Source organism: Carassius carassius, chromosome 26 (genome assembly GCF_963082965.1).
Source record: "Carassius carassius chromosome 26, fCarCar2.1, whole genome shotgun sequence".
NCBI classification, from domain to species: domain Eukaryota; kingdom Metazoa; phylum Chordata; class Actinopteri; order Cypriniformes; family Cyprinidae; genus Carassius; species Carassius carassius.
Genome location: NC_081780.1, coordinates 26,816,871 through 26,839,378, shown reverse-complemented (window position 1 = coordinate 26,839,378; position 22,508 = coordinate 26,816,871). Strand labels below are relative to the sequence as shown.

General features: G+C 38.3%; 2 protein-coding genes across 2 annotated transcripts in view; both read left to right on the top strand.

Annotated features, from left to right (window-relative positions):
• The window catches only part of LOC132106035 (gastrula zinc finger protein XlCGF57.1-like), a 228,718-nt gene that overhangs the window by 31,146 nt on the left and 175,064 nt on the right, over positions 1 to 22,508 (top strand). The window lies entirely within an intron of this gene.
• LOC132105995 (rano class II histocompatibility antigen, A beta chain-like) lies at positions 14,015 to 17,174 on the top strand. Its single transcript, XM_059511577.1, has 4 exons — positions 14,015 to 14,589; positions 14,728 to 15,009; positions 15,161 to 15,267; positions 17,061 to 17,174. Exons 1-4 carry the CDS (start codon positions 14,292 to 14,294, stop codon positions 17,172 to 17,174), a joined length of 801 nt encoding a protein of 266 aa, XP_059367560.1. The 5' UTR covers positions 14,015 to 14,291.

The following is a 22,508-nucleotide window of genomic DNA, read 5'->3' as shown; positions in this document are numbered from 1 at the left end:
TATATATGTATATATATATATATATATATATATATATATATATGTGTATGTATGTGTGTGTGTGTGTGTGTGTGTGTACACACACCGTATTTTTCGGACTATAAGTCGCACCTAAGTAAAATCACCTAAGTCGCATCAGTCCAAAAATACGTCATAACGAGGAAAAAAACATATATAAGTCGCACTGGACTATAAGTCGCATTTATCTAGAACCAAGCACCAAGAGTTCACATTACCGTCTACAGCCGCGAGAGGGCGCTCAATGTTTTCAGGGGTAGGCTACAGGAGCACTGAGCAGCATTAGAGCGCCCTCTCGCGGCTGTAGACGGTAATGTGAACTCTTGCTTCATTTCAAATTAATTTTGATAAATAAGTCGCACCTGACTATAAGTCGCAGGACCAGCCAAACTATGAAAAAAAGTGTGACTTATAGTCCAGAAAATATGGTGTATATGTAAATTTATGTATATGTATATGGGTGTATATAAATATATAAGAAAAGTAAAGAAAAAAATAATAGTTAAAATTAAAAAAATCATTTTAAGACCTTAAAGTTAAGTCCATTCAGTGTATTTCCATTAAGTAATTACCATTTACTTACAAAAATATGTAATTAAATTACATGAAAATTTTAATGATTACAAAGGGGATTACATTTGAATATTTACACGCATCCACATACAGATTTAATTGATTTCTTTCCCAAATTGCACTGAGACATAATAAGATAATACATAATTCCCTGGATTCGTACAATCCAGTCATAAAAATGGAATTCCTATTGCCTAACGCGGATATGCCACATACTGGACGGTTAAATAAAAAGTAGGTCAGTACACTTAAATCAAAACATAATATTCATATATGAATCCTGCACGTTCTGCGTGTCTGTGGAAATCAAGCGCGGACTGGACATCGAGAACAGGGACAATTCCAGCTGGCCTGGCAGCTGATTAGGCCCGGTATTTAATATATTTTTAGTATAATTGTATGCCGAATGTATTAAAGTTATTATTTTCAAGTCCGCCATTCGATAATTAAATCTCTAAAAAATCATGAATCGTTTAGTCTTGACTGCAATGCTTCAGCCTGTGTGCTCTCCACAGCTCTGTCACACGGTTTGGATCAGAGTCATCACTGCGAGAGAGAGAATGAGTGGACTGTGAAGCGCACAGGTGGAACAGAGAAACAAAACTAGTGATGTGTCGTTCTTGAACGATTCGTTCATTTTGAACGAATCTTTAATGTGACTCGGGAAGAACGAGTCGTCTCGGGGAGTGATTCGTTCAGTCGCGCATGCGCATTATTCTATAGGTTCTGTTCTAGTAGTAGTGATTCACCTGTCAGTCAATGCAGTCTTGAGCCGGAAAGAAAATTGATTAGTTCATAGTTCGGGTCTATCAGGTTTTTGACTCGTTCATTAATCACGTGATAGCCCCATACTCTAAACCCAATGCAGTATGAGCCGGAAAGAGAATTGATTAGTTCATCTCATGAGTCTTCGGGTCGAGTCGTTCCTTAATCACGTGACAGACCCATACGCTAAAACTATAGACAGTAAAAGAATGCAGTATTGAGCCGGAAAGAGAATTGATTAGTTCATCTTTCGGTTCTTCGGGTTGTTTGATCTTTTGTCCCATGATGTGACAACATTGGATAGAGTAATTAGTTAATTTACAACTTTCCTTACAAATAGGTGCGTAGTACTTATTATTTATAATTATTATTTACTCTTACAGTTACGTGATGCATTTCTGGTTTCAAATTGTTGCTTTTAATTTCTGTCATGGTGGTACTTTTCCATAACACTGAATGTGGAAATAAAGAGTTGGTTATGCTTAAAATGTTAATATTTTTTTTCTGTCTGTTTGTTTGTTTTTGTTTAGTTGTGCAGTTATTAAACCAGATTGTCTGTGTAAACCATACTTTTGTAACATATGACACTTTATAAACATTAAAAAACACTGTGTACATACTTTTGAATTGTTGTTTATTGTTTATTTTTGTGCCAGAAAAGCTTTGTAACAAAGAGGACAACTATTCCAAAATAAATTAAAACAATAAAAAAGTAAATAATTAAAAATGAAATTTAAATTAAAAGATAATAAAGCCACAGGGTCTAATAACCTTAACAAATGAACTTTAAAAGTACAATATAAAAAAAAGATAAACTAAATATTGCACAACAAGCTTTGCTTTTTTATATAATAATTTAAAATGAATGCGTTTTAAAATAAATAACACTTTTGTGCCAAAATAAAAACTTTATATCAAAGAGGATAACTATTCCCAAAATAATTTTAAACCATTTAAATAAAAAATAAATGAAAATTAAAAGCTACTAAAGCTACGGAGCCTTATAACAATAACAAATTACCTTTAAAATCACAACAACAACAAAAATATTGCACAACAAGCTAGTCTTTTTCTAAATAAATAAAAATAAATACGCTTTAAAATAAATAACACACTGTGGCTATATTTTTAGGACTTGCTTTAAGGCATGTTTGCATTAAAAAAAACAAGGTCCCTGACCTTGGATGGGCTGAGTCTGTTTCTTCTATCTGAGATAATTTGCCCAGTTTTAGAAAAAATTCTTTCAGATGGCACAGATGTGGCCACAATGCAAAGTCTTGTCTTTGTGACTTCAGAAAGGCTTTTGTATACTGGTGAACATCTCCTCCACCGGGCCAGAGGGTCTGATGTGCGGGGTAAGAGTGGCTCTGCAAGGTAGGCCTGCACCTTTATAGCATCTGAGGTCTTAGAAGAGGTAGCAGAAGGCCTCAAGCTTGCTACCCTCTCGTCAAAGTCTTCCCAAAACATGGCCCCTGCACTGGCAGTCGCACCAGGATCTGAAGTATCCTCCTCACTCTGAGCTGGGTTAAAACTAAAGTTATCATATCATAAAGCTGAAGTTATCATAACCTTAATGTTTTAAACTAACATTAATAATTCAAATTCAAAATGTTATTTGCTTTTAATGTATGTCATTATGTCCTTTTTTGAGCAATCTTCTTATACATATATTACACCAATATGTCAAGTCTGCCTAGGAAAAGCAATTATTATACTAGCAAACTCAAAATTGGGAGTAAAAATGAACAAACTAGTCTATAAATACTTTTTATTGTAAGCTTGGATTATTATATTATTATATAGCCTAGTGTTTATTTACTGATAGACAGTCAAAAAGACTGTCTAAAATTAATCAATATTTTATTTATAACAGGGTTTTATTTATTTATAAAATAATGACAAACCACAGATCCTCAACAAACAGTAACAAAAACACAGTGACAGAAATGTCAGAAATAGCGTATGGGTCTGTCACGTGATTAAGGAACGAGTCAAACTCGACCCGAGACCCGAAAGACTCATGAGATGAACTAATCAATTCTCTTTCCGGCTCAAGATTGCGTTAGTTTTGCGAATGGGGCTGTCAGGTGATTAAGGAATGACTTAAACCCGAGGACTTTTTGTCAGATAAGAGGTGAGCTAATCATAGACTGAAGACCCAGATAAAGAATGAATATTTTTTTCTGTATCTTATAGCATTTTAGTTTTGTATTGTTTTTAGTGTGATCAACGTTTGCGTAAGTACTAGATGTGTTGGGAAAGTAACACGTTACATTTTAATTACATTTTGCTAAAATGAACGAAATGACTCGAAAAAAGATTTGTTCATTTTACTGAACGAGACTCAAAAGTACGAGTCGGTAAAATGATCCGAACTTCCCATCACTAAACAAAACTACTGTTCAGGGTTTCAAGTGCAGCTCAGTTTAAATATGCTATTGTAGATTTGTCTTTGTTTACTTGGTTAAGCTCACAATCCATTCACAATCCCATTGCTCACAATCACTTAAAATACAGTATAAATGACATCATTCTTATCTATGTTACAGTAATAATTCAGCAGAAAAACAAACCAAAAATTAACCATGGTATTTGCTAAACTAACCATAGTTTAACCATTAAATCAGTAGTAAAAATAAATACAAATGGTAATTCATTTGCCAAAAAAAAAATAACCGTGGTTACTGTACTTGGTTACAAAACATGGTAAATCTTTATAAGGGAAAAACATGACTCATGTTCAGTATTATGATTTTCTATAAAGTTATTGTAATGATGTACTAATTTTGACATGTAGGCAATTTAGAAAGTATAGTTTTGTTAAATCTTGAGTATTAAAATCATGAGAGAAATAGATATCAGGGTAAAATAAAGAGAATGAAAAGAAAAATGGAAGTGAAGGTGCAGTTCAGGAGAACCTAACCTAAAGATTTAAAAAAAAACATTATGTGAAGTCCATTCAAAAAATAGGGTTGTCCATGTTTTAGAATATATAGTGGGTGTATTAGTGTGATATTTCTCGGCCTATTTTTTTTTTCCCCAGTCCCCCCCTCATGGAAATGAATGATGCAGACATGCGGTTTCATTTACTACACATACGCCTACTGATGCTAGCAGTGTTTTCACCCTCTGCTGCCTATATATATGAGTACATAAACTAATAAACAATTTCTAGAACTGCTGTGAGTCACTTCATGAGCATTTGACTTATTTTAAGAAAACCATCATCATATCATATACAAAGAGACAGCAGTGTTTAAAGGGGTCATATAATGATGCACTCTTACAAGTTCTTTGAACTGAAATGTGTGTTGCCCGTGTTTGTACACAGCCACCAAGTTTTTTTTTCTGTAATCTCTTTAAATGTTTTCCCCTTTCTCAATTCGAGCTGTCTGACCATGTGACGTCACACAGTCGGAGGCCCCTCCCACAATGGTTTGATTGACAGCAGAACTTCAGCACAGACAGGACTTGCGTTTTACGCCAGACCCACCCTGAGTGAGAGTCATCAATCCGAGATGTAGACGAGCATGACTCCTAGTTATTGGGGTGATTCGTTGTTGGATGTAATAATGAACATAACAGTAGTCATTTACTCCCGACATCTGAGTGACTGAAATCACAAAGGATTAACCAATATGTTCCTGCACAACCGGAGGCTGCAGATTCAGGACCGCAGTTCTAGGACCCTAGTTTTTCGTGACAGCGCCACGTACCGTACTGGACGATATAGCGATGACTGCAGTTTCAGGACCGCTGTTCTAGTACCCTGTTGGTTTAGTTTGCAGTCACGTTACTTTGTTTATAGCATCAATATATTAATCTCAGTAGTATTTGTTTATAAATGTGATTTTTGATTCAAAATGCAGCAGAGGTTAATTACTAAGTGTGCTTTGAGTCACAATTTTAAATTTAAACATGAATTTACACAAAATATAAATGAAATATCAATTTTGTAAAATTGATGTATATCAATTATAAAACAATTGTAGAAAATGAAGAACCTTAAAAGTCTTAGTATCTTGAATTATACAGTATATTGATTAACCTCCTTAAGGTGAATTAGCTCATTATCAGGTAAGTTAAAGTTGGAATCAGCGTATGGAGTCACTAAACTACGGCCAATATTTTAAAAGTTGTTGAGAGGCAAGACAAGACACAAGAATGATTCAAGAATGTTTATATATATATATATATAGGCTTCAACTCTAGAGAAAGAGAGAGTGAGAGAGAGATAAATAAGAAACATTTGTTTAACATATTCAACTGGAATATATATATATATATATATATATATATGTATATATATATATATATATATATATATGTATATATATATATATATATATGTATATATATATATATATATATATATGTATATATATATATATATATATATGTATATATATATATATATATATATATGTATATATATATATATATATATATATGTATATATATATATATATATATATGTATATATATATATATATATATATATATATATATATATATATATATATGTATATATATATATATATATATATATATATATGTATATATATATATATATATATAATATATATGAAAAGTGAAAGTCCTTGCAGCATGTGGTGCATCTCTTCAATTCGGGCAGGGATCTCCCTTTTTGGATTGTTATATGTACCTTGAAAAAGTGAATATTTTGAGATCATGAAAATATCCCTAGTGCCTTTTTTAATCATCTGTCCTACAATGAGCCTAACCAAATCCATAAAATCACTTCATATTGGCCATGCAGAACATGACAGAAAAATGGACTCTGTGAAGTAGACCTGCAGATTAGGCCAAATTGTAACAAGCTATTAACACTGCCAAACGCCTCATTCATCATTGCAAAACAATGCCAAAACAACAGGCTAACACATACTGCGACTAGGCAGTCAGTGCAGTTTAATTATGAAAGATATTTTGTACATAAATATGGTAAAACAACGACTATTAATTATTAATTCATAGTTAGCAGTTCTCACTATGTAAACTTTGCACCGTTTAAATGTTATAAAATAAAACTTAATTAAATATCGGTACTCACCGTCTGATTGCTGTCCACGTCGTCCATTTTTAATTAGTGTTGATCCAGTACGGTAGGTGGCGCTGTCACAAAAAAAACTAGGGTCCTAAAGCTGCGGTCCAAGAGTTGCGGTCCTGAAACTGCAGCCTCCGGTTGTGCAGGAATACCCTTCTTGGATTAACTTACGTTTGGATCTGAAAGAAATGCGCCCTTGATCTACTTAAATGCGTTTATGTTCGCGTGAATCCTTCATGATCCCGCCTCCAGCAGTGAGTATAATGTATTTAAATGAATCATTGAAAGTCCCCTTTCCTAATAATGTGCTAATTTATGTGCTAAGCAAGTTTCACTATGAATGTGGCTAAAGTAAACAGTCTCTCAGAGAGCAGATCAGAAGAAAGGGGCAGAGTCAGCTGAGCTCATTAGGATTAAAGGAAAATCACCCAAAAACCAGCGTGTTTTGAAAAGAGCAGTTTTTGACTGTAAAAATGTGTTTTTTACACTAACATTAAGAAATTTTAAACAAACTATGTTACAGATTTTCGTTAAGACCCTAAAGAATCATATCAACTTGTGGAAAATGGGCATTATATGACCTCTTTAAAAAAATAAAAACACCAATGTTTCAGGAGTTTAGTACACAAAATAGGACACATGCTTAAGAGATAACCGATAATGTTAGACTCCAGACACCCAATGTTAACATGTCGTGACTATACAGTCTGACATTAATGACAACTGAGATCCCACAGTGTGACATGATTATCATGTTCGTACAGTCTGACAAGCAACAATCGTAATAGACTATTACAAATCGCACAGTGTGCGCCCGGCTTAAGATGGAGCCTGAAAAGAATGAATACATTTTTATGTCTGAAGTAGCTTTAGCTCCCATTTTTTAAAGTAGGTGTGCTATAAAAAAATATGTAGGATGGAGAGCTAATAGCTAAGTCTAAACTGTATCTAATATTTGATTATTAGCATCCATATTTGATTTCCTGGTGTGTTCTTTAATACAGAAGTAGGCTCCTGTCACCACTACCAACAGGCCTAGAGTCAGACCAACTCCACAGAACACTGATGGGCCAATACCCAGACCAAGGCTGCATTTACACTGCAGGTCTTTATGACCAAATCCGATTTTCTGACTATATCCATTTTTTTTGACGACCCGCTTACATCATCTTTTAAAAGTGACCCGTATCCAATTTTTGCATTTACACTATACACTGCTGAAACTACCAAACATAGACATTCTGTCCCGGAAAAGGAAGTAAAACAGCACGTGCAAATAAAATTATACAGTGTTTTGCTTTGTATTTGTTTTTTAAGCTTTTTATCTTACCTTGGCACTGTAGACACGGGTGCTTAAAATCCGATTCATATCCGATTTATTACCACATATTAATGAGGCCTGAATCCGATCTGAGAAAATCGGAATCCATGTTGTTTTTTCCTGCTTACACGTTCACCGGTCATATCTGATCTGCGCCACATGAAAAAATCGGAATTGGTTCACTTGAACCATGCAGTGTAAATGGTGACCAAGAGACTCTCACAGGTGGAGGGAAGAATCCAGTCACATGACAGATGAGGGTGTTTTCTACACTCCCAACCACATCATCTCTAGGATAGAGTGGAGTCTGAGGTGGGTCTGTGTACAGTCGTGGCCAAAAGTTTTGAGAATTACATAAATATTAGTTTTCAAAAAGTTTGCATGCTCTCAATCAACTTCTAGGCCAAATCCTGACTGATAGCAACCCATTCTTTCATAAATACTTCTTGGAGTTTGTCAGAATTAGTGGGTTTTTGTTTGTCCACCCGCCTCTTGAGGATTGACCACAAGTTCTCAATGGGATTAAGATCTGGGGAGTTTCCAGGCCATGGACCCAAAATTTCAACATTCTGGTCCCCGAGCCACTTAGTTATCACTTTTGCCTTATGGCACGGTGCTCCATCGTGCTGGAAAATGCATTGTTCTTCACCAAACTGTTGTTGGATTGTTGGAAGAAGTTGCTGTTGGAGGGTGTTTTGGTACCATTCTTTATTCATGGCTGTGTTTTTGGGCAGAATTGTGAGTGAGCCCACCCCCTTGGATGAGAACCAACCCCACACATGAATGGTGTCAGGATGCTTTACTGTTGGCATGACACAGGACTGATGGTAGCGCTCACCTTTTCTTCTCCGGACAAGCCTTTTTCCAGATGCCCCAAACAATCGGAAAGGGGCTTCATCTGAGAATATGACTTTGCCCCAGTCCTCAGCAGTCCATTCACTATACTTTCTGCAGAAGATCAATCTGTCCCTGATGTTTTTTTTGGAGAGAAGTGGCTTCTTTGCTGCCCTTCTTGACACCAGGCCATCTTCCAGAAGTCTTGGTCTCACTGTGCGTGCAGATGCGCTCACTCCTGCCTGCTGCCATTCCTGAGCAAGCTCTGCACTGGTGGCACTCCGATCCCGCAGCTGAATCCACTTTAGGAGATGATCCTGGCGCTTGCTGGACTTTCTTGGATGCCCTGAAGCCTTCTTTACAAGAATTGAACCTCTTTCCTTGAAGTTCTTGATGATCCTATAAATTGTTGATTTAGGTGCAATCTTAGTAGCCACTATCCTTGCCTGTGAAGCCATTTTTATGCAACGCAATGATGGCTGCACGCGTTTCTTTGCAGGTCACCATGGTTAACAATGGAAGAACAATGATTTCAAGCATCACCCTCCTTTTAACATGTCAAGTCTGCCATTCTAACCCAATCAGCCTGACATAATGATCTCAAGCCATGTGCTCGTCAACATTCTCACCTGAGTTAACAAGACGATTACTGAAATGATCTCAGCAGGTCCTTTAATGACAGCAATGAAATGCAGTGGAAAGTTTTTTTTTGGGATTAAGTTAATTTTCATGGCAAAGAAGGACTATGCAATTAATCTGATCACTCTTCATAATATTCTGGAGTATATGCAAATTGCTATTATAAAAACTTAAGCAGCAACTTTTCCAATTTCCAATATTTATGTAATTCTCAAAACTTTTGGCCACGACTGTACATAGGTAAATACATTGAAACCAATTTGAAATGTAAATCTCTCCGTTACATATTACATTGAATTTGCCTTCAGTTTCTACAGATTAACTTCATGTGTACCTTATGAATTAAGAAATTTAAACACATGTTGTTTGCATGTCCCTTACCCGTTTGTTGTAAGGCTAGGAAGTCTTTGCACATTTTTGTACTATGAACACAAGGCTCAAAATCTGTTGGAAATTGAAATTACTCAGAATCTGCAAACTATGGAACTGCTACTACTACTTTGTTTTTGTAATACATAAACAAAAACATAAGTTGTTTCCCTCTTAATGTATGTTTTGTACTCTGAAATAAACGTACTTTTACTCTCGGTTGATAAAACTGCAGTGATGGCGAGAAAGCACACATGCAGCTCCATTTTAATCAATGGTGTACCGAACAATTACGTAAATGCACACATGCAGCTCCATTTTAATCAATGGTGTACCGAACAATTACGTAAATAGCAAACATAAACGGCAGTTAAAGAGAGCAGGTGCTGATCCCTCCCCATTACGCCGCCTTCACACTGGCAGTTGAAATCAGCTCCGTAATACGCAATACGCCCCCAGTGGACGTCGTACACAACGGTGAAATGTGTCGGAAGCCTCGGAACCGAGTAGAACAAAAATGGCGGAAAGGTTGGAAAGGCTGATTCTGGCTGTTTCAGAATGTAGAATTCTTTATGATCTCTCGGATGAGGGTTATAGAGATACGAATAGGAAGTCTGCTGCGTGGAGGAAAGTTGCCGAGGAGGTGGACATGTCAGGTCGGCTAATAATAGTGGTATAATGTGAATAGTTCAATGTATGTGTTGCTATGTGTTGCTATGGAAAATGAATAGCCTAAAGTAAAAAAAAAAAAACTATTTGTGTAGTGTTCAATATTGTTGTTGATATAGATGCACGGATGGGGTATTATTTCATCCTCTTGTCAACCGCATCACAAATCCGCTAATTGTTTTGCGGTCTATGAATGATGCGGTGGTCTGCTGATGCGATATTTGATTAGTTATTAAATACATGCGATTTGGTTGATGAAAACATTTGTTAAAATTAAGATACAATTTATACAAAACGAAATTCACTTTAAAGAAAGGCTTTTTACAAAGCAAAAAAACGATATACAAAACTTAAGTGGTAAAAACCATGTCTCCCGATATATTGCGCATCCTATATATATATATATATACTCACTCACTCTATATGTTTCTTTTGCCAAACATTTTTGGGCAATACAACTTAATGATAGGTAATGATACATTGTTTATTATTGCAAATGTTTATTATTGGCTGAGAAAAAAAAATTGCTAGGGAGTACATTATTGAAAAAAAGATTGAGAAGCACTGCTATAGGCTGTGCATTTTTTTTTACTTGAAATGGGCTGAACATTGTCTGTGCTTTTCAGTGGAGGAAGTGAAAAAAAAGTGGAGGGACCTCCGTGATGCCTTTGTGCGGTATAGGAGGGAGGACCAGTCCAGGCGGGTAAGCGGGGCTGCTGCCTCTCAAAAGAGGCCCTGGCGTTATGCCCAGATAATGTCCTTCCTCCTGCCGTTCATCACACCACGGAGGACAACCTCCAACCTAACTGAGACTGAGGTAGAGTCCCAGGAGGGAGAGGGAGAGACCCAGGAAGGAGAGGGAGAGACCCAGGAAGGAGAGCGAGAGACCCAGGAAGGAGAGCGAGAGATCCAGGAGGGAGAGGAGAGAGAGGGAGAGAATCAGGAGAGAGAGGGTGAGAACCAGGAAAGAGAGAGAGTCATGAGCGTGCGCCCACGCGAAATAGAGAGCACACCAGACCTGTCAGGGGAGCGCAGGCGTAGGCGACGGGTTGTCTCTAGCCCATCAGCATTTGAGCAGAAGATTGCCACTGCAATTGAATCTGCCAATACACCACAAGAGAAAGACCCAGACCAGGCCTTCTTGGACAGCCTGCTCCCCGCCCTAAAAAGGATGTCTCTACAAAAAAGCGCTGCTACAAAGCTAAAAATACACCAGCTGATTTATGAAGCTGAATTTGAGTGTAAGTATTTTGTTGTGAATGTACTTACACTGGCATTAATAATGTGTAACATGCTGCAATCTCACTTTTTAATTTTTATTTTGTTTTTCAGAATCTGGTGCATCTAAACACACACAGACACAGACAGACAGACAGACAGACACACACACACACACACACACAGACAGACAGACAGACAGACACACACACACACACACACACACACACACACACACACACACCATTAGTATAATATCATATCAAATAAAGTTCACTTTAACTATTTTTCAGTACTGTGGTTTATTTTTTGCAAGAGAGAGAGAGAGAGAGCTAAAAGGGACAGCGACACAAACACGAATAGAAAGCGTATGTAGAAAGTGAAGGTGATTATTTGAATTGCAATTTATGACATTGTGGTTGGCCCTTAAAAGGGCCTTTTGGTCATTATCAGCAATTATCATACAGGATCATGTCGGTGGACACCTCCCGCCTCAGAGGAAAAGTAGGTCGTATAGGCCTCTCTGACACGAACTGCCTCCGCGGTGGAATTATTGGCACCTTGTCGGATGACACTGGGCAAGACAACACTGGAGGCTGGGTTGGGCGCTCGATTCTCCCTTGGTCTATAGGGGCGTGTAAGGGCATCACGGCGAAGAAGGTTGTGGAGGACACAGGTTGCCTTCACGCACACCTCCACATTGTGTGGATGCTGCCACATCACTCTATGGTAGATCCTGAACCTGGCTGCCAGCACACCGAAGGCTTGCTCTACTACCATTCTTGCCTGAGACATGCGGTAGTTGAACATCCGACGGCGTCTGCAGAGGTTCCTTCCAGGATATGGACTCATCAGGTGACGGCGCAATGGGAAGGCTTCGTCCCCCACAAATGTGTGAGGAAGTGGCCCGAGATCCTCTGCTCCAGGGATGATTGCATCTGGTGGGACTCCCAAGGTGCCTTCCTGGAGTGCGCGACCAAAGGCAGACTCCCTCAGTGTGCCTCCATCACTCCCGCGACCATAAGCACCCACATCAATAATGCGGAAGCAGAGGTTGGCATCGACAACCGCAAGGAGCACGATGGAGAAGGTCCCCTTATAATTAAAAAAAAGGGAGCCTGAATTGGGTGGTGCGACGATCCTCACATGCTTCCCATCAATGGCCCCTATGCAATTGGGGAAGCCACGGTTAACCAGGAACTGCTCTGCAATATCCTGCCAATCACTCTCCTTTGGCACAGGCATGTACACATTCACTAGCTCCTCCCAGATAGCCTTGGCCACATCAGGCACAATGAGAGACACAGTGCTCCAACCCACTCGGAAGTGGTAGGAGAGGGAGTGGTAGGAGTCACCAGTTGCCAGGTGTCTGAAAGAACATAATTAAAATATTCATAATAATTATCATATTAACAATAATAATAAATACATTTATTTGGCGGAAACCTTTCTAGATACAGAAAGATTTTACATGTTTATGGGCGAAAAGAAGAAAATGCAATAGGTTTTAGCTTCATAGAAATAAAGTTAACAAAATAGACTATAACAGTATTGAAATAACCAAATGACTTGATGATAAAAAAGTAATTATTTTCCCATTTATACAATTCCATCATGTAATCAGTTCTGTGTGGTTTTAATTGGTTAAGTTAAAAGAAAAAAGAAATACTGCGCTATGCATAGAACAAGAAAAACGACAATAAGCCCTATTATCTATAATGATGTGATCTATGTGTAATATCAAGGAGATAAAGACAAACTAGAAACTCACCTTAGACAGATGGCTAGGCGTTCTGCCGGAGAAATACATCTCCGAAGCCGGGTGTTGATCCTCTTGATCCGTGGACCAATACGGTGGAGGATGTCATCAAACTGACAGCGCGACACCCTGAAATACTCCCTGAAATCCTCACCGTTGTTCAGACGCAGCTCACCCATCAGGCGGTGAAACTCCCCGTACTGATACCTCTCTGCCAGGTAGTATTTTACCCACATGGATCTCTTTTTTTTTTTGCTTGCTTCTCCAGTATAGGAGAGCAACAGCAAGAGCATTGACAAGTCTACGATTAGCCATAATATAATTTTCTGGCTGTATGTGAATGAGCGGGAAAATGGCCACAACATTGAATTGTACAATATTTAAATATTTAATTATTTAATTGTATTAACTGCATAAATTACGTTATAAAATCATTAAAATGAAAAAATGACATGACAACTTGTCGTTATAAAATCATTATTTATTTTATTAAAAGTTAAGAATTCAGGTTTGTTTATCAGTACCATAGCAACGCCAACTTCCGCTGGAATTGTCGGATAGGAACCGTCCGTAGCCTTTCGCAAGAGTTCAATTTTTTGAACGCATCCGGATGGCCAACGGACACGATTTTTTTCGCACCGCACTCGTTCGCACCTGGTTCGGACCCATTCGCATGCGATCTGCGAATCTCCATAGAAAATGAATGACTTCCGGTCGTTTCGCTGCCGTATCGGAGCTGATTTCAACTGCCAGTGTGAAGGCGGCGTTACACTGCCATGGCTGATTGGCCAGTTAACCTTTAACTTTTTAAACTGCTTAACAGTTAACAATTTGGCAATTACCTTCCTTCAGTCTGCTTCAGTCTGGATATTCAAGAGCTGTGGAAAATGTTTTAAGCAAAGCTTTTGGGTTCAATTATAATACTGATCACAGGGACAGGTAAAAACAAATGTATTATTTTACATTTAATTAGTTTCAGTTATTCTTAATACCCTTGCTATCATTGATAAAGTATGTTTGTGTGTGAAAACATTCTGTGAGAAAGATGTTCAATCATAATGTTATTGTTTTTTTCACCAGATGGTTATCACGTCTCTATACTGTTTCAGTGCACCTATAGTTCCCTTGATCTTAGTAACGTGGAACTCATTATTTCAACTTCCTTTAATAAAGCTGTTCAAATGCAATTCAACAGCACTCTTGGAAAGTATGTAGGGTTTACTAAGATCGGAATGAAGTTGGCACACTTGTCGAACAACAATAACAAAATCTTGTCACATTTAAACAATTTGCTGCACAAATGCAAACATTATGGAGAAATTGGTTACCCAGCCATTGTTAATAAATTGGGTAAGTGTCAAAACCTCTTGTCTTAAGTTTAACAGCAATTGCTTGTTAATTTAAAGCTGTTTCAATATTATATTTAAAGTATTTGTTTTCTTTCTAACTTATTTCTTAAGTGCATGTTATGCATTTGTACTCTTATTTGTTCAGTGCAACCCAAGATAAAGCTTAGGTCAGTGAAACAGGTAGGCAGCAGCAATCCTGCTGCATTGGTGTGCAGTGCATTCGACTTCTACCCTGAACAGATCAAAGTTTCCTGGCTGATAGACGGTAAAGATATGACCACTGATGCAGTGTCCATCGAGGAGATGGCTAATGGGGACTGGTACTACCAGATTCACTCCCACCTTGAATATACAGCCAAATCTGGAGAGAAGATCTCCTGTATGGTGGAGCATGGTAGCTTCAATAAACCCATGATCATCGACTGGAGTAAATGTATCAATTATTTATTTTTTTATATAATTTCTGCCTATCTTAGTTCAGATAAAAAAGTAAAATTCAATAAGATATGCAAGCAAACTGAACTGATGTTACACACTTTTAAATTGTACGGTAATGAAATGATGTATTTGCTACACAGATCCCTCTATCTCGGAGTCTGACAGGAATAAAATCTCTATTGGAGCCTTTGGTTTGGTGCTGGGAGTCATCACAGCAGCTGCTGGATTCATGTACTACAAGAAAAAAGTATATTAGTATTATTTAGTTTATTATTTAGTATTATTAGTATTAGTATTAGTATATTCCTAATGTGACAATTAATTCCTCTTTTATTTTGATGGGGAGGATTTTGGGTTCACATCAGCAAAATCATATGGAACTTTCTGTTAAATGAGCATTATTGTTTTTTTTCTATTTTAATTAGCACAGGAGAATCATATGTTTATCACATTCACACATTGCAGTTTTTTGGGGGAAATATAACTTTAAATGTACATTTTCGACCTGATTCATGAACCGGTCCATTCCTGTTATACAATGACTTTTATGTCCCAATGATTTTTTTTTTTATCATATTTTCTCTAAAATGAGTCACATATTTATAAGATATGGCTTAAATTTTATATTTAGGTCTTCTTTATCACTTAAAAGGGATAACAGAAATTATAAATACTATTTTGTATTTTACACAACTTTTCATTGATATATGCATTCAATTTTATTATGTCATCAGTGCAAAGTAATCAATTTCCAAAAGAAATATAAACCATAAAATGATTAAAAAAATCTCAAAATGTGTTTTAATTATCTTGTAGACTAGGCTAAACTGCCTCTAATCATACATATTTATAATGTGAAAATACAGTTATTTTTTTTTTTTTACAATTTTCTTCAATAACCGTGTCCCTGAAGTCATTTTCCACCCTATTAGTACATACTTTCTCGCCTCCAAAACCGAATGCAATTTCATTTAGACCATTTTATATAAATGACACAATTAATTTTTCCCACTGGAAATCATCTGTACAAACTGAGGAAAGCTTAAACTCTCATACACTTTGAGGCAACATACACTTTGAGGGTGGAGGGAGACAGACAGCCTTCGCTACAACCCATCATGCAGGAAAGAAAATACGACTCTGATTGCACATCTTCGGGGGTCTTCCCGGTGGGAAGAGCAGCATTCAACGACCAGAACAGATTCCACTTCAGCACATAGAGGTGCCTAGTTGAGGGGGCTCTAGCAGAAGTGATTGTATCTAACACGGCCTGGGGTAGATCACCTAGAACCTCTGCGTCCCATCCAGGTACCGGACATGGAGTTTCCAGAGGTCTGGACGCGAGGTGCTGTTGCGAAGAGCATGAGTTCTGGGAACCAGGTCCTGTTGGGGCAATATGGCGCAACTAGCAATACCTGCTCCTCGTCCTCCCTGACTTTGCACAGAGTCTGTGCGAGAAGGCTCACTGGGGGAAATGCATACTTGCGTAGGCCCCGGTGCCAGCTGTGCACCAGTGCATCCATGCCGAGGGTCCCCCTCGGACAGGGAATAAAACAACTGGCAATGGGTCAAGTCCGGATAGAGGCAAACGAATCTGAGTGTCACCGAAGAAGTCCCATACCAGCTGGACCACCAAGCGTAAGCTGTCGTGAGAGCTTGTTGGCTGCACGATTGAGCACGCCAGGTATGTGAATGGCACGAAGTGACCTCAATTGCTTCCGACTCCATAGGAGGAGATTGGGTGCGAGCTGCGACATGCGGCGGGAGCATAGATCACCTTGACGGTTGATGTATGCAACGGTCGCAGTGCTGTCCGTACGGACCAGTACGTGTTTGCCATGTAGCGGCCCTTTGAGGCGAACTCGAGGCAATTGATGTGCCAATGCAGTTGAGGCCCCGTTCCTTGGACCTGAAACTACTGCATGCCCATTTTACGTGGCCCCCCCAGCCGGTGGCAGAGGCATCCGTGAAGACCACAGAATGCCTGGACACTTGTTCTAGGGAAACACCTGCCTGTAGAAATGAATGGTCTGACCACAGCCTGAAGGTATGGAGGCAGTGCTGGGTGACGTGCACCCGGTACGTGCTGCTCTGCCACACCCATCTCTGGACTCGGCCGTGAAGCCAGTGCTGAAGCGGTCTCATATGAAGTAATCAGAGCGGCGTTACCGCGGCTGCAGATGCCATATGCCCCAGGAGCCTCTGAAAAAGTTTCAGTGGGACCGCTGTTCTGTTCTTAATTGTACTCAAGGAGTTCAACACTGACCGGATGCGCTCCTTTGTGAGTTGCGCTCTCTGGTTGACTGAGTCCAACTCCATACCAAGATAAGAGATCCTCTGCACAGGGGAGAGTTTGCTCTTGTCCCAGTTGACACAAAGGCCCAACAGGCTGAGATGACTGAGCACCATGTCCCTGTGTTTGTACTACTGCTCTTGAGACTGAGCCAGGATCAGCTAGTTGTCGAGATAGTTGAGAATACGAACGCCACATTCACGAAGAGGAACAATTGCTGCCTCCATGACTTTCGAGAAGACACAGCGCGACAGGGACAGTCCGAAGGGCAGGACTTTGTACTCATATGACCGCAAACCGCAGGACCGGCCTGTGTCGAGGAAGAATCGAGACATGAAAGTATGCATCCTTCTTGTCGATTGCTGCAAACCAATCCTGGGGACGGATGCATTCGAAAATGCATTTTTGCTTGAGCATCTTGAACCTGATTCAAGGTTCGCAAGTCCAAGATTGGCCCTAACCCACCGCCTTTCTTGGGTACAATGAAGTAGGGGCTGTAGAACCCTGTCCTCAAATCGGCTGGAGGAACCGGCTCAATCGCATCCTTCGCCAGTAGGACATCGATCTCTGCCCACAAGACAGGGACATTGCAACTCCGGACAGAGGTGAAGTGGATGACCCTGAACTTGGGAGAGTGCCGGGGGAACTGAATGGTATGGATGAGCCAGCGAGACGGGCTGAGAAGCGCTTTCCAGGCTCCCAGACACCGTGAAAGTGGGACCAACGGGACCACAGATGTACCCAGGGTGGTGCAGCGAAGTGGAACACAGGAACTCGGCTCGGGAGGCACTGGGGCTGCCCGAGGCGGAGTCTGAGTGTGTACCACACTTACCTGGTTCCAGGGTGGGACAGAGGGTGCGTGGGAAGTCTTGGTGATATTCCCGAACCGCATACTGCTCTTGTGACCCAGAGATGGAAGAAATTGTTCTTTTACTGAAAACGTGGGTACCTCTGGACTCCGGGGAGCCAGCGGCGGAACAGAAACAAAATGAAACACAAGATTCTTAACCCGGTCATCTCCCAAAGAGCATCTTTCATCGCCCGGAGGGCAAAAAGAAAGAAAGGTAACTACTTTGAAGATGTTTTTATTACCTTTCTAACCATGGACAGTATACCGTACACGCATTTTCAATGGAGGGACAGAAAACTTTTGGACTAAATCTAAAATATCTTAAACTGTGTTCCAAAAATTAACTGAGGTCTTACGGGTTTGGAACGACATGAGGGTGAATAAATAATGACATAATTTTCATTTTTGGGTGAACTATCCCTTTAAGGGGGGTCTGGTTAACAGGTTAAAATCTCAAATATTTAAAAATAAATAAGTCAGCATATGTAACCTATATAATACTTGAGCCTTGAGGTACTCCATACTGCACTTGTGATTGATATGAAACCTTTTCATTCACTGCTACAAATTGATGGCGGTCATATAAGTACGATTTAAACCATGCTAATGCACTTCCATTAATGCCAAAAAAGTGTTCAAGTCTATGCAAAAGAATGTTGTAGTCAATAGTGTCAAACGCAGCACTAAGATCCAATAGCACTAGTAGAGAGATACAACCATGATCAGATGATAAGAGCAGGTCATTTTTAACTCTATGGAGAGCAGTCTCAATACTATGATACGTTCTAAATCCAAACAGGAAATCCTCACAGATACCATTTTTCTCTAAGATGGAATATAATTGTGAGGAAATGTTTTTCTTGTAACTTGGAAAGAAAAGGGAGATTTGAGATCGGTCTATAATTAACTAGTTCTTTGGGGTCAAGTTGTGGTTTTTCGATGAGAGGCTTAATAACATATCCTAATGACATTGAGGAATTCATAAAAGTCATATGTAAACTATAATGGTATTTGATTCTATTTTTGGTATTTACACAGTAATGCCAAAAACACACTATTAAAAGGAATTTAGTAATTGTTTAAATGGAAACAATAAAAATTTCTGTGATGCTTTCTATTTTTCTTTTCAGCAGGGTAATGATACCCATACAGTGCTGCACACTATTGACAATATTAAGCAAAAGCTGGACATTGCTAAATTAAAATCAAATTGGAATATCTTTTTTTCATGCACCTATCAAGTTTGAGATGTTGGGCTTTTTGGCTTTTCATAAGTGTTTTTTTTTTTTTACACTAAGCGTAAAATTTATAGCACTTTATTTAATAGATTTCAACTGCAATACGTGTTTTTAAAGGATGTTTTCTCTAAATGAGTTTTTCCTCCTACAGTGAGCAATAAATCTCCACTTCAGTAGCACTTACACCAAACTTAAAACTTTTATTCCTGTCTATATTTTGAAGGATTTTAAAGAGGGATTAGTTCATATATAATTTCTTCATTATATACATTTTATTCCCCCCAAAATTGTGAAAATGTATTTTCTGTCTGTTCTAAGTGTTTTATGAATTGTGACACAATGAAAATTTCCTCTGTAAAAACATTTGACTCTAATATGTCAGAAATTAAGTAATCGTTTAATCAACTTCATGACTTCAAACTGTTTGTTTTTGTACTAGAAATATATGCAACTTGACGTATATTTAATTAAAGAATGTCTCATTTGCATATTTAAATAGCCAATAAGGTTATGCTGTGTTTGGATAGATTTTTGCGCGAGTATTTTATGTTGTTTTCACTTCAAGTGCACGTCTGTGACTCGCGTGCGCAAACTTGTCAATTCTAGCACGGCTTGACATCGCAGCCTGTTCATTATCAAAAATAAATAAAACATAAAATACCAAATAAAATTTGAGCGAAGACAGTGACAGACGAGAGAGGACCAGGCCTAGGTTTTAGTTTGTGTTTTGATTTTGTTTGTGCGCGGCAGTCGGCCGTGAGGGGCTGCCACGCTGTTTTGTTTATTTTGATTATTAAAGTTTGATTTGATTGTCCGCCGTTTCCCACCTCCTTCTTCCAGATGATTATGAAGTTTTAATGCGTTACAGACATGTTAAGGAAATTGCACTTATCATAATGAAATATGTCTACTCAGGCGTCAGCACCAAACATAAAGGAGAATCATCGGATCTTATGAAAAAATAGGCAAGACTGTATGAATGAAAGAATGAATGTAGCCTATTCATTACCAAATGAATATATTATAAAATCTCTATGTTTTTTCTAAATCCAAAACAGAGTCCAGAAATCAGTAAAGTATCCATCTATGAACATGTTTTATAGGCTGTTTTAGATTTGGGAAATACACATGCGTTACAGACGTGACAAAAAAAACACCCTTTTTGGAGTCATTTCGGATCATATTTTGTAGACCAGAAGCACAATATCTGCAGAGAAGGGTTGGCTATTCTCGAAACATAAAATATAATTTTTATTTAAATTTTAGTTTTAGTGCTTCTGAGGAAAAATCAGAAGAAAGAAGAATTTCTGCAAACGTGTATAGATTGCTGTAAAAACTTTAACAGAGATGTCTAGAGGGTATTTAATAGGTCTGCCCCCACGTAAGATTTTTCTAGTTACTAGTCATTCATTTGTCATTATTCAACTAATCGCAGGTTTATATTATATTTACATCTATAATCCATAATCAGCATTAATATATTCCACGCTCAAGCACATGCATTAAGTTTGCCACAAAGCACAGGCAGAAGTTTGACTCCGAACCCTAGGGTTGTGGGTTCTAGTCTTGGGCCGGCAATAAAACGACTGAGGTGCCCTTGAGCAAGGCACTAACCCCCAACTGCTCCCCGGGCGTCGCAGCATAAATGGCTGCCCACTGCTCTGGGTGTGTGTTCACAGTGTGTGTGTGTTCATTGCTGTGTGTGTGCACTGTGGATGGGTTAAATGCAGAGCACAAATTCTGAGTATGGGTCACCATACTTGGCTGTATGCCAAGTCACTAATAATTTTGAAAAAGGAGATATTTTAATTATTTATTACTAAGCAAATGTTTTCTTGTCGGCTGCAAGATGAAATTCACCTCTCTCCACATGACGCACCTTTAGAGAGAAATGCAGTCTTCACAGATAACATAATGCTTTCATTTTTAATTGATTCATTTAAAGGTAGACATTTCAAGCTTTCTGTAGATATATTTTTAATCTATGTGAGACACCCCATTTCATTATCAGGAAAAATAATCTAGTGATCGATAGGGCAACTCCCTGTCATCCATGCGCATTAATAATTTTTGCACAAACAGTTGAATATGAATAATAATTCACATTTTGAATATGCATTACAAAGTAAATAATTTTTTTACACACAAATTATCCAAAATAAAACCAAACATGATTTGAAATGAAGATAAAATAATGAGTATAAAAACAATAAGTATAAATTCTGCGCATGCAATCAGCATCATCTGATGTTTTAAGGAATATAATACACACTTGCATTTAAATGCGGCTGCAATTTATTTATTTATTTTACTTCAATTATATGAAAGCAAGTAAAGAAAGCTCCCTGTAAAATCACTGAAGTTGTCAAATAATGAAGCTCTTTTTTTAAATCATGTGCATTTAGTTGATTATAATGAGAGAACTATTTTATTAATCAGTCCATTCTTTAGAGTTTCAATGATTTCCCTCTGTTTGGGATTTGAGGTTTAATTTATTCATTTCTTGTTTTAATTAAAGGAGAACTCCGGGCAATTTTTAAGTTAATCTTGATCATTAAACCTTTGTGAGTACTGTCTATAGAAAAAAAAACGAACCAGATCGGAGCTTGCAACATGGAGATATTACAGCTAATGCCCAGAGCTCCCACTCAGCTAAAACGGCAGTTATGGGGGCATATACGATAAAGAGTGTATTTGTGCCTCTTAACAGACACAAAATGCAATTAAAATGTCTGTCCAACATGAACAGGGCCCTTACATGACAACAAGATGCATTTAGCAACCTAGCCATTGTTTAAATTCACCTAAATAGTGTTTTAGACGGCTAGCTGTAGTCTCGCGCTCAAGTCCCGTGGGAACTCACTTGTAGCCGGAAAAAGGTAAATAGCAGCGCGCAGGTGGGAGGAGCATAGTGTGTGACGAGTGATGATCGGTGTTGCTCACAAGTGAAGAAGAAATGGTTCTTGTTTGTGCCGTTCCGTATTGTGAATATAACTATGGAGAATACAGATTTTGAACACATGGAAGAGGCTTTTGAGTTTGATGGTCGTCCTTATTTATTCGAACCCGAGTATACAGATGAAGAACTAGCCTCACAAGAGTTGGAA